The sequence below is a fragment of the Anarrhichthys ocellatus genome, unplaced genomic scaffold (assembly GCF_004355925.1).
Source record: "Anarrhichthys ocellatus isolate YVR2014 unplaced genomic scaffold, GSC_Weel_1.0 scaffold20, whole genome shotgun sequence".
Lineage (NCBI taxonomy): Eukaryota > Metazoa > Chordata > Actinopteri > Perciformes > Anarhichadidae > Anarrhichthys > Anarrhichthys ocellatus.
In genome coordinates this window covers 3,894,249-3,906,965 of record NW_022280050.1, presented here as the reverse complement: position 1 = coordinate 3,906,965, position 12,717 = coordinate 3,894,249, and the positions used below count along the sequence as shown (strand labels likewise).

General features: G+C 39.5%; 1 protein-coding gene and 1 pseudogene across 1 annotated transcript; both read left to right on the top strand.

The window, feature by feature from the left end:
• The first annotated feature begins 1,768 nt into the window (after positions 1-1,768).
• On the top strand, positions 1,769-4,175 carry LOC116389772 (trans-1,2-dihydrobenzene-1,2-diol dehydrogenase-like; annotated as a pseudogene).
• Positions 4,176-4,580: 405 nt separating this feature from the next.
• pofut2 (protein O-fucosyltransferase 2) lies at positions 4,581-11,522 on the top strand. Its single transcript, XM_031858720.1, has 9 exons — positions 4,581-4,860; positions 6,040-6,293; positions 6,447-6,591; positions 7,073-7,183; positions 7,479-7,545; positions 7,679-7,804; positions 8,125-8,305; positions 8,571-8,694; positions 9,224-11,522. Exons 1-9 carry the CDS (start codon positions 4,685-4,687, stop codon positions 9,375-9,377), a joined length of 1,338 nt encoding a protein of 445 aa, XP_031714580.1. The 5' UTR covers positions 4,581-4,684; the 3' UTR covers positions 9,378-11,522.
• Positions 11,523-12,717: the final 1,195 nt, after the last annotated feature.

Here is a 12,717-nt window from a genome sequence, read left to right as displayed (position 1 = left end):
GCCAGAGAAGATATGGCTGCCCTGGAGAAGGATTATGAAGAGGTTGGGATCGACTCCTTTGAAGACGATGAGGAAGGAGAGGAATATTAGACGGGTTTAGCTGGCATTTGCCAATTATTTTCAGGGAAAAAAATGTCTGTTTGTTAAGAAATATAACACATTTTGCATGTTTCTTTTTAAATTAAGACATTTTCTTTCTTTTTTTATTTACCTTTTTTTTTAAATCAAAAATTGACCTACCTGTAAGGTTCCTTCGTTGTACCATCAAATTGACTTTTGACAGCTTTTGTGTTCATTTAAAGCTCTTTTATTCATTTGTTTTATCAAAAAGACAGAACATGATTCAATAACCTTGTCTGTAAAAGTTTGAAACCTGTGTGGTTTCACAATAAATCTTTCCCCAAAACATATTGTCTGTTTATTTATCTTTTACTTTGACATTCTGTCATAAAGCATTTTTATGAATATTTTCATGATGAAAATGATCATCTTATTCGTTTCATAGTTCACGTCTACAAAATCCATTGAATGTTTTTTGTACCACATAGGCTACAGTGGTGAGCAACAGTTGGGTCGATGCTGAAGTTATTTGTGTTGGAACACATTAACATGGTAAGATCAAACCTTGTCATTTCTTTCTCTCAAACATAACTGTCAGATCTCTATTCTGTATGTTGGTGTAATATTATATACCCAATATCTTTATGCAACCTCCTCATTGGGATTGGAAAACTGAGCAAAGCAATGTCAAAAGTTTTGTCTTTGACATATTTTTAAGCATTGACTATAAAAATATATTTTAAAATGATATATATTACATATGTATATTTGTTTGGATCATTGTTCCTGCTCCAGATATGTCAGGTGGAGCTCATGTTAACTTATTTATACACTGTTGTTCAGTTTGGGTAGTTGGGAAGGGTTTGAAAAATGATAATGTTTAAAGTAACTAGTAATTAAAGCTGCCAGACAAATGTAGTTGAGATAAAAGTTCAATATTTCCCTCTGAGATGTAGTAGAGTCGAAGTTTAATAAAATGGAAATACTCAAGTAAAATACCTTGAATTTGTACATAAGTTCAGTACTTAAGCAAATATACTTAGTTACATTCCACCACTGATCATAATATTTACTCTTGCCACTCGCAGCTTATCAAAACTATACAATTTACTGCTTTTTATAAAGAGGTGGAATAATATAGAGCAGGATTGAGTTCAGTCTATTGATCCAGCCCTCCAGTCCCTGTTTCTCATGTGGCCCCTTGGGAAAAATAATTGCCCTCCCCTGGTATGGACGGTCCCCTGTCTATATGTGTGTGGTTGCACGTGTTTAGGTGTCGGATTATGTCTGAAAAAAATTGTTTATTTCTGCGAGTACATTTTGACTCCAGACTCTGAAACCAGGCCAGCGTACTGTGTTTTTGCCGTCAGCTTTGTTCGCATGCAAACATTCTATAGTGGCTGAGACTCCAGCAAATAACTAACATGATGAAACCATTAAGTACATCACTGCACAGCATCTGAACTCCTGAACTCCAGAGTAGTATAAGTTGGGGTCATTTAATTCTCCATACAGATGAACCATTTGATCTCGACTGTATTGGAGTCAGTGTATTGGTTTGTTTTGTTTATCCTTTAGCAGCTCCTAGTGGCGATTGTGAATAGCTGCACTGAAGAGGAAGTGAGCCAATAGTAAGTCATATATATATCCATAGTGTGGAGGCGTTCCCTAGTGGAGGAGCTTGTTTATCAATGCTTGCCAACTTGCAATGGCAACACGCTGGGGAATATGCAGTGCAGGCAAAATTAGTCATGACTTCTCGGTTGCGTTACGGACCCTGAACCCCGAAGACCACGAGGTAACACTTAAAGTATATTTCAGCTAATGTTACGTTAAACGACTATGTTGCATAAAGTGGAAAATGTGTACATTTGTCTCGTGTTCCTTGCGAGCACATTACGTCACAGAGGAAATAAATAACTCCCTTTAAACTGTGGACGCACTCTTAGTATATCAATGGGTTAGCCTCAGAATAGTGGAAATTAATAAATTACATACATACGTCGAAAAATACTGTTAAATACTGTTCCCATTAATCTAACTTCAAAGTGTGGCCCCTCTCTGCCACCACAGAGGTGCCCTTGAGCAAAGCACTCAATATACAAGGAAGAGGACATTTGTAGATGCTCATTTCATTAACTTCTCACAGCAATTAAACATTGTTATGTTGCAACACCATACCCAGTATATTTTTATGAGCATGGAGTACAGAAGTGTACTGGGTAATAACTGAAATTATCTCTCCAGGTTTATTGCTTTACTCAAGCGTTAAATTATGGTTGCGCCTGCATTCCATTCATCAACAGAATTCTGCTCACATTTTCATTTATATTTGTATTTTGCTAAATAAGCATTCAGTATTTAAATGACTGTACATAAATGCTGCATTACTAAAACGACATGTTCTCCCTCAGATAGTGGCTGTCGTAGCGAGGGACCTGCAGCGTGCCAACGAATTTGCCAAAAAGCACAATGTCCCTCGAGCATATGGAAGTTATGATGAGTTGGCGAAAGATCCAGACATCGGTGGGTTCTTCTGTCACCGTATGGCATAATGTTTGGTAGAAATAGAATCAACTAATTCTTCTTAGCTGAAGTTATTTTAGGCCAGTCACTGAAACTCAACCAGCTCCAATGTGTGTACATTCCCTACTTGGATTGATTAAGTGTTACATATACTCTTTCCCCTTCTGTCTAGATGTGGTGTACATCGGCACCATCCATCCTCACCCACCTGACTACTGGCAAGCTCTTCATGAAGTCCAGAAAGAATGTGCTGATTGAGAAACCTCTGGCCATGAATTCAAAGGAAGGAACTCATCACTGCAGCTGAAGACAACAGTGTCTTTCTCATGGAGGTGACTAAATATATATATTTTAAAACCAAAATTACATTCACCTCTTTGAACCATTCCATTTCTCCGTTTAGGCAGTTTGGACACGTTTCTTTCCTGTATCCCGAGAAGTGAGGAGACTGCTGGACCAGGGTGAAGTGGGTGATGTTCAGATGGTGAGGGCTGATCTGGGGGCTGCACTCACCCACATTCCTCGCTTGGCTGAGAGGAAGCTGGGAGGGGGGGGGGCACTGTCGGACCTGGGCATCTACTGTCTGCAGTTTGTACTCATGGTTTTTAATGGCGACAGGCCCGAGTCCATCCAAGCAACAGGGCATTGCTTAGACACAAGTCAACTTTCCAAGCAAGAATCTTCTCGAAAACCCTGATACCTACTCTAACATAGAATCTGGAGTTTTTTTATATACAGATTTATAAAAGATCTCACTACATCTTTTGTCCAGGTGTTGATGGAACAGCAGTTTTGGTCCTAAAGTTCTCAGGAAATAGACTGGCCCTGTGCACTTATTCAATCACCACGATGCTGACCTGTGATGCGGTTATCACTGGGACCAAAGGCACCATTAAGGTAACGGCATGCACATGACCAAATAACACAGTTAACACACAATTTGAATATACTAATACTAGTTACTGTTCATGTTAACAGTAGGCTAATTGTTAAATAAAGCTGAAGCTCAGTCAAAAGAAATAGCTCATTGCTGTGGCTGATTGTCTGTATTAAATGCTCCACATGCAGACTCTACACTAGCAAGCAAAGTAAGAAAAATATCAACAAATATTTACCCTTTGTATGAATGACATTGATTTCAACATCAGGTACCTAACCATATGTGGTGCCCCACGACCTTGGAAGTGAATGGGAAGGGGATGAAGTTCCCCCTCCCAGAGACTGGCATGCCACTAAACTTCACCAACAGCACAGGTCTAGGTATGAAGCTGAGGAGGTGCTAAAAGGTAAGAAAATAGAACAATTGATCTGATCTGATTTTGATTGATCTGATCAGTTTTATTTATTAACATTCGGAGTCATTCGTTATACCCAATGTAAATGGATTAATTTGACCAGTGAACTTTCGAAACACCCACATATATTTAATGTAGATTGTCTCCTGTGGTCTCTTGTGTGATTGATTGATCTCCTCTAGGACTGAAGGAGAGTCCAGGGATGCCGTGGGCTCACTCCAGCCTGTTAGCAGACCTTATAGATGAGGCCAGAAGACAACTGGGAGTGACACACGACTAGGACAACATCTAGTGATGTGTTCTCAGCTACAGCTAGGGAGCAGACTTGTACCTCAACATGCAGAATGACCGAATCTGTATCAAGTTTCCTTTTTTATTCAGGTCACATGGGATCATTGCAGATGTTTTGGCGAAGCTTGGACTGTTTTGTGTTCATGTGACGACGGTTAGCCAGCATGCACATAGCAGAACCCTAAAAACCAAAGCTGCTAAATGAAATTCAGCCATCGGCCATTTTATTACTTTCATATTACTTATTCTACTGTGACATGTCATAATGCTGTCTGTGAAAAAAAGCCTGTTAACATTGTAATAATGTATTCATTTTCATTAATTAATTTCATTTAGTCTCTTGATGGTTTTTTTAAGCTAATAAGCTAATGAACTCGTGAACATCTATCTGGGTTGTTTGATTAAAATGTATTCGCTTTTACATTTATTTTAGCATGCGCGTCCCTCCTGGTTGCTCGGCAACTGTACAGACGCTTTTCCACCCTTCCGGAAGTGCGTGGCTCTGAGGAAATATGGCGCACAGAGCAGTGCATATACCAGTTGTATGCATTGTTTCAATCTATTCGTTTACTGCGTTTTATTTGTCGATTTTCGTCGCTTTTGCAGCATTTGAAACAGCAAACGCCGACAATGTGTTCAGTGCAAGCCACACGGCTACCGTACCTATCGGTGCCGCAAGGGATCTACGGTGAGTTTACATGTCACTGTTAGCTAGCAGAATGACCTTATGCTAACGGTGGGATGGTCATGTGTGTGTGGACGTTACAGCTTAATATTACACGCTTAAACTGTTAAAGCTGTATGTCTTCACTTTCTAATCCCGTTTGCCAGGCTCGACCACTTGTGTCGATAAGCCCTGCAGCCTTGACGAGGGGTAAAGGCGTAACGTTACCTGACTCCATGCTAAAATATGTCAGTTAAATGATGTATTGCGTATTAGAACCACACACTTTGAGTAGAACTGTCTCTTAATACAATTTGCAAGATAGCATTGTGTCGTATTGAATTTCGGCGTATAAATGGTTCGTTAAGAAGCACCAGAATCTCCTTTTTGCCGTCCCTTACAGCGTAGGAGTAACAGTGGGATAACGTGGTTTGTTAATGTACATGTAAGGGGGGTTGCCATGCTTGCTTGCAGCAGTCTCCCCATAAGAACTGACTCCGAATGATGGTGCTTTCAATGTTTAAAAATGTGTATTACCAACATTTTACATTTTACTGCCAACAATTTGCCCTATTCATGTTTTTCACTATAAGTCAACACCTGGAATAAGGATGCAATGTAATTGTGCTGATGACAAAAAATGAAACAAAACAGCAGCAAATGAGACCACATAAATAGAAAATAAATACATTGACCATGGCATTACTTTAACCATTTACAACATAAAACAATAAACATAATTCTGATGCTTCTCTCTCCTCTTTGACATCTCTGTATGTCATGTCTTGGCACATATAGAACATGTTAGATTTCTTGTCGGACAGTTTTCATTATCCAGGTCCATCAACAAACCACCTCTTAAATGTCGGCACAGGATGTGAACTGCCTGGATAAGACGAGGCTATTTAAACCACATACTGCCTATATATTAAACCATAAATTAGAAGGAATAGATTTCTTAAAAGCTTTAAATCATGGCTTTCCAAAGGTTCTAGAGTAATCGAGTTATCAGCTATGACAAATATAGCCCTGCTTTTGTTATTATCTTATCATGATCCATTTAAAATTGTCTCAAGGTTGCTTTATTACTGAATGTGCTAGGTTTCATAGCCTTCACTCTTCTCTGACCAGAGAGCTTGATGCTGCTTTGTAATCCCTCCAAAGCTTTTTCAAAAGATCCCATGTCCTCTTGTGTTATCTCAGGTACCTTTTGTATGACGTGAACCCCCCGGAGGGTTTCAATCTGCGGAGAGATGTCTATATCCGCATGGCCTCCCTGGTGAAGACTTTGAGGAAGGAGGGGGACGACTGGGTATTGGTGCTGCCCCCGTGGGGTCGTCTCTACCACTGGCAGAGCTCCAACGTCCACCAGATTCGCATCCCGTGGGGGGAGTTCTTCAGCCTCACTAGCCTGCAGGCCAACGTGCCCGTCGTTGAGTATGAGGAATTCATCGCTGGTGAGCTTTTCCTCTTGGTGACCCAGACTACAAGTGCATTTGAAACCTTTATTTAATCAATACTAATTGTTCTTTTTTAAAATGCACAGCGACCACTTTTTAAATCAGCTGTTAAAACGGAGAGCTCAGTATTTTTTCTTCCCTCGGATCTAGAAAATGGAGGCCCATTTATAGACCAGGTTCTGGTGCTGCAAAACTACGCTGAGGGATGGACTGATGGGAAATGGGAGGAAAAAGTTGATGAGCGGCCGTGCATTGACAAGTTGATGTACTCCAAAGATAAACAGGGTTACTACAGGTAAAAAAAAACAAAAAATGCACCGAAGCCCACAATTTAAAACACAAAGTATGAAAAGATAAACACTGTCGAACACAATTTATTCTCCTTTGCAGTAGCGATGCAATATAATGTGTTACATTCTTATAGCAGAGTGAAAAGTAAGGGTGCAGAGTTCATGTGGTAGCTGCATGTAGAACTAGTTTGAGTTTGACTCCAGAGACCAGAGAGATCTTAAACCGTGATGACACGGATGTTTTCTGACTCCTTTTCTGTCTTGCCTTCCTTTGTAGGAGGATTTTTTATTGTTTATTTGTTTCTACACAAGAGATTTATTGAGCCTAAATGCCAAAGAAAATGAATTGTAATTGCTTATAACTTAGTAGACCCTCCTCAGACAGTGATGGATCACATTCACAGTATTTCCGTATAAATGATATCCATCTCTATCGTCTTTCTCTCCTCTCCAACTGTCTGCATTTTTCCTCGTTGTGTTTCCAAGGGGCTGGTTTTGGGGCTACGAGGAGACGAGAGCTCGAAACGTAACGTGTATATCAGCCCAAGGCCATGCCTCCATCATGGCCCCGGTTCTTCAGAAAAACATCACAGTGACGTGAGTCTACAGAGCAACATGCTGATATAAAACGCATACAATATACACACACATGCATAGCGTATTGACATTTGTTAAGCAGCAACGCCCGGTAAAATGTGCCTGCGGGCGATACATCATAATGATTCTTTCTTTTGTTCTGTGCGGCGGAGCCTTCTATTCTTCTCTTTGTAAATAGCTGAAATGTGATCTGACGTCATTGTTATCTAATCGGGTATTGCTTACAGATTGAACTCCTCTTTGATCTTGATGATACCGTCATGGATAAGCTTGTTTGTGCTGCGCTGTTTTGCAGATCAGTTATGCTTGACCGAGCAGAGACACTTCTCCATGATCACTATGCTGGAAAGGATTACTGGGAAGTAAGTCAATTAATGGGCCTAATATCACACATGTTTAGTAATGTTGGTGTAGGTATTAGATGGCATATTTTTGCTGATATGTCTTCCATAACCTGACGGTGGGAGTCTCTGCAACTGTCTGTGTTTGACGTAGACCCGCCGCAGCATGGTTTTCGCCAAACACCTGAGACTCATAGGCGACGACTTCAGAGACAAGTACCTGAACTCTACAGATGACAGAGACCAAACCATTTACAGTGAGGATTGGACTCGCATGAAAGTGAGTCAGTGTATCTGAGTGTGGCATGATTATGGGTGTGGAAATGTACAGTAGATTATCCAGTATTCACCGTGCGAGTGCGTCATTTCAGACCTGGCTTGTTCCAATTTTTGGAGCCAATCATGTCACCAAATCAGATCAGTCAATCACACCCTTTACTTCTCAATACCTGTTTGTTTATCTGTGTGCACTATTTGAATCTGAATTCCTTGACTTTGCAATTTTTATAGATTGACATTTTTCCAAATTTCTGCCCTTTGATCATCACATTTTAAGCAGTAATTAAACAGGGGTGTGTTGTGTCTTTATTTTTTCCTCAGGCCAAGCTAGGATCAGCTAAAGGTGGTCCATATCTGGGGGTCCACCTGCGCAGGAAAGACTTCATCTGGGGTCACAGGGAGGATGTACCAAGCCTTAAGGGGGCAGTGAAAAGAATGCGCAGCTTGATGAAGAAGCATAAACTCGACAGTGTGTTTGTTGCGACAGATGCAGATGAGGAAGGTAATGACATGCGGACACATTCAGAGACAGTTTACAGTTTATTGTACATTTGAATGATTGAAGGACTATTTTTTTATTATTTAAAAGGACAATATACTGTATTCTGTGATGAAGTTGTTTTTAAATTGGGGAAAAATGTTCTTGTCAAAACCTCGACACAATAACAAAATAATTATGTGTATTATAATGCTAATAATAATGCTTTATATACAATAAAATCACAGTCATGCTTTTAGAATCCTGTTTAATCTTTGTCATTTTGTAGAATTACGGGAGCTGAAAGGGTTGTTGCCAGACATGTTGCGGTTTGAGCCGTCCAGGGAGAACCTGGAGCTCTTTAAAGATGGAGGGGTGGCCATCATTGACCAGTGGATATGTGCCCATGCAAGGTAAACTAGTTGTCATGTTTTTTTTTTACATGTATTCATTACATGATGATGAAGATAGCAGTTTACTATGTTTGACATGACAGTTTATTAATCAGCTAACTGGTATCAGAAAATAATTCAACCTTCAGAAATTTGTTCTGAAAAAAGTTAGTCATACTAGCGGGTTAGGGTTAGTTTTTATGAAGCTAATCATTTAAATGTGCAGATTTGATCATTTGAATCATTCAGACTTGAGACACTGGAAGTCTATGTGTTGATGATGAATTTTATTTAAATAATCAAAAAGTAATTATTGAGCAATTATACCAGTCATTGCATTTTACCCCTTGGCCTATTTGGAAACTTTGAACACCGGATAACTCACACCCTTGTTATTATTATACCCAAACATGGAAGAAATGCTGCTCTGTGACATACAGTTAAAAAAACTTCCATGTGTCATCATGCTCATGTGATTTTCCAAGGTACCTGGTATCTGTTGCATCACTGTTTACTTTTGTTTTCATTTATTCACGTATTTATTTTTCAGATTCTTCATAGGAACATCGGTGTCCACCTTCTCTTTTCGGATCCATGAAGAGAGGGAGATCTTGGGTTTTGACCCCAAAGCTACATACAATCGTTTCTGTGGGGACACTGAGAAAGAATGTGAACAGCCCACACACTGGAAAATAGTTTTTTGATGTGACCAATCCCTTTCCTGACACACGCAAGTGCCGAAAGCAGTGTTAAAAGTGACATATATTTGTATGGAATATACAACATATTTGAACTGTTTTATGGTGTATTTTTTACTTAGTTGTGCAATCAGGTCTGTAGTGACCACTGTGACTGAACCGTATGCTCAAAAGGCCAAGACCCGGCTGCCCAACATGTATTACTGTAATGTTCAACAAGTAAATCTGCAAATAGTTTTTTTTGGGTTGTATGTTGGTTGTGGATCTTTCATGACAGCCTGGTATTTTACAAAATGTTTTATATTTATTTCCAGCACCACTGGTGAGAAAAGTGTCTTTATAATGACGGCAGCAAAAACGTTATATGGCAGAATTCTCATTTCGTGAGATTCAAAGATGTTGAGCAGCTAAACTTTAAAAGTGCTAAATTTGAAATTCAGAGCACTGTATAGCAGCAAACAACAATTTATTATTGCAAAGATATAGTGGAGTAATGGCGTTCTGAGAAGGGAATGAGGTCAATATATTCCGAGCTTCTCTGTGCTTTGTTTATGTAGCCGGTTCAGACTCACGTGCATGTTAGTGCATGTGAACCAGTGTGCCCACCGATCTGCACTGTGCTCATACAGTGGTTACCACTGATAACACCGCACACACCCCCAGGTTAACGCTGTTGTCTCTGTCAGCACTGTTTCTGTTGTTTGCACGGTTCTTGCTGTTAGCCCCGTTAGCTTCTAGCCGCTGGCTGAGTTGTCGCCATGTTGATGGATGTGTGGAGGAAATCCTTCAATCATAGATTTGCTCCGAATTTGAAATTTAGCACTTTTATTATTTTTTATATATACAACTTGGTTTTTCAAAGATAGCACAACATAAGTATGAAGGAGCATTCTGAGATCAGGACCATAGTATGACGACAATGCATCTTTAATTCAAGGTACCCTGTGGAGTTTTCGTGTAAAAAAGTAAAGTCGTTTCCTGTGTTTCTTACCACAAGTGTAAGTGTGTAACTGTTCGGTCTAAATAACTCGTGAATGCATTTCCCTTCAATATTTTCATTCATGTTTGCTAGCATTCTTCTTCTTCTCTGTCTTTTTAAAGCACATTATTTAGTTTCTCAGCAAGTTATTGTCGCTGACTGTCGATCAGTGGATTAGCGTAAGTGTGTTGCGTCACCTCACTCTAGTGCACTTGCATGTGTGCCCTTGCGCCTTTGCATACAAACACTAATCAATCAGTGCCACTAGTGGTAAAATAAACTCCACCGGGGACTTTTTAAGATAGAGAACCAGACAGAAAGCAGCTAACAATTTGTTAAAAAGAGGTCCCTTATGCTTGTGCTTCCACCAATCAGTGTTTGTGTGAAATAACGCTCCCCTTATTTCATATGTGTATGCAGTGCCAGTGTTAACAATAGCTTCATGTCATTACATTACAATACTGCTGATGTGGGAAAAGTATCACCATGAATAACAATATCATGGTGACCTTTGATGGTGCTCAATTCTTTCAGCCTCTTCTCTTTTTATGTGACCATAATAGTGTTATTGCTAATGACACTACCATTGAAGGGATTTGAGATGCCACGGAGGAGCCACTGGGTCTGGTCAACACTAGCCAGCCATGACGCTGTTCTGATACAACACGCTCTTTTTATTTTTCCATTCCTGAGGATGCCCGCATTTTGATTCAAATCTGTCTGGAAAGGGGCATCGTCTCAGGACTTGCTTTGTACAGTAGTTGTGTAGTTTTGATGTTGAATAAAAAGGTTTTCACAGAACAGTTTATACTTGGCAACAAATTTGTGAACATGAAAACAAAGTTAGTTTGCTGTTCTATATTTTTATATCTCTTGATCTTAACCTGATTAAATAAACATCTGAAGTTTAGAAATGACGTGCATACGAGGTTATATCTATAGTCATGTTTGTACTTACTCAGAATCCATGTACCACCAAAGAGCATCTTTTTAAAAATAGGAGAAAATCGAATATGAGATAATTTAAATACATTCTGACTATGTCTATCCATCTCATTGAAATATTCACAGAAAAGTACAATTCCCAGTAATGGGAGTGTTATTGATCATGTGTAGGCTATACTCACTAAACAAGTACAAAATAAAAGTGCTGCTTAAGGCAGTTTAAATATATGGGCCTTCTATATAATGTCAACCCCAGATTCAACATTAAGATGTAGTCATTAGAACAGCAGCAGAGATTCCTGATATCGCTCGGTATGTCTTTGTACGCTAAATGTGTGCAATAGTGGTGAGCGTACAAGGTAGGTATCCTTTTACATTACTTGTTAGGTCCTCCTCTAGTCCTGTGAAAACCATAATTTAATCCTAAAAAACACAACATCTTTTCAGAGCCATGTTGGAGTTCTATCCCCGACTGTAGACCAGCTTCTGCAGTCTTAATTGTTTCCCCCTGTGTCAGCAGCTCCCACACCTTTTCCCACATTTTCTTATCAAGATGGAAAACCAGTAGGACAACTTTGATTTTAACAATACAACAGTGTCATATGTCATCTATGCTTTTATTGGTCCGACCCAGAAGTGTCCTTTGTTTTGCCAAAGTGTCTGACAATGGAACGAATCTACTTAACCCAACAGGCAGAGGTTACTGTCATAAAAGGAATTTACTTACTTGTGTCTTTTGTCGGTGAAAGTTCTTGCTCTGTCAGGAAGTCCAGGCTCTACTCTAAATGGAAAATGTCACGTCATTCAGCATTGTTTGTATCAGCAGTGTTATTTATGAAGGCCTGCACTCACACAGGATATGAGAGGGAGAGTGAGGGAGAAAATGACAACCACGCTTCTGTTGCATGAAGAGCTGGTTTTACTGGCTGAAATCTTCCCCCCTCTCCTCTAGTTTTGTGTAAATGTATAAATTTAGTTATTTAGTATTCTTGACTCTTTATAATCATATGCTTTTGTTTGTTACATTACTATTTTTCTGTTGGCATAACTTGGATTTATTTTGTCTTTGTCCTCTCAACATAGTCATAAGATGAATATGCATAGTTTTTACTTTCTTTCTGTTGAATCCCCATGTGATTTTTTTTTAATCCCTCCACAACCACATCTTCCAAACCTGGGTAATTGACTGTGTAATGTGACGCTTGGCGTTGCCCTGTCCCCTTTAAGTTGATGCGCTCCCTTGTAGAACAAACATGTATTTGTGCATGCCTGTTTTAAAACCTTTTAACACGATTGGTAATCTTAACCACTGTGTGAAAAACCCTCATAATGAGTCTTTATTTAGTGTAATCCTAATATAAATTTGTGTCATTCCTGTCACATCCCGTTCCTGCTAACAGGTGCTGTGTCGAAGTCTGTTCA

Bases quoted from the DNA above. Each gene is read 5' to 3' on its own strand.
- pofut2 (XM_031858720.1), top strand. From the start codon at position 4,685: ATGGCGCACAGAGCAGTGCATATACCAGTTGTATGCATTGTTTCAATC. The intron at 7,184-7,478 runs GTGAGTCTACAG...GCTGTTTTGCAG, and splicing joins CAGAAAAACATCACAGTGAC to ATCAGTTATGCTTGACCGAG. The intron at 8,306-8,570 runs GTAATGACATGC...GTCATTTTGTAG, and splicing joins GACAGATGCAGATGAGGAAG to AATTACGGGAGCTGAAAGGG.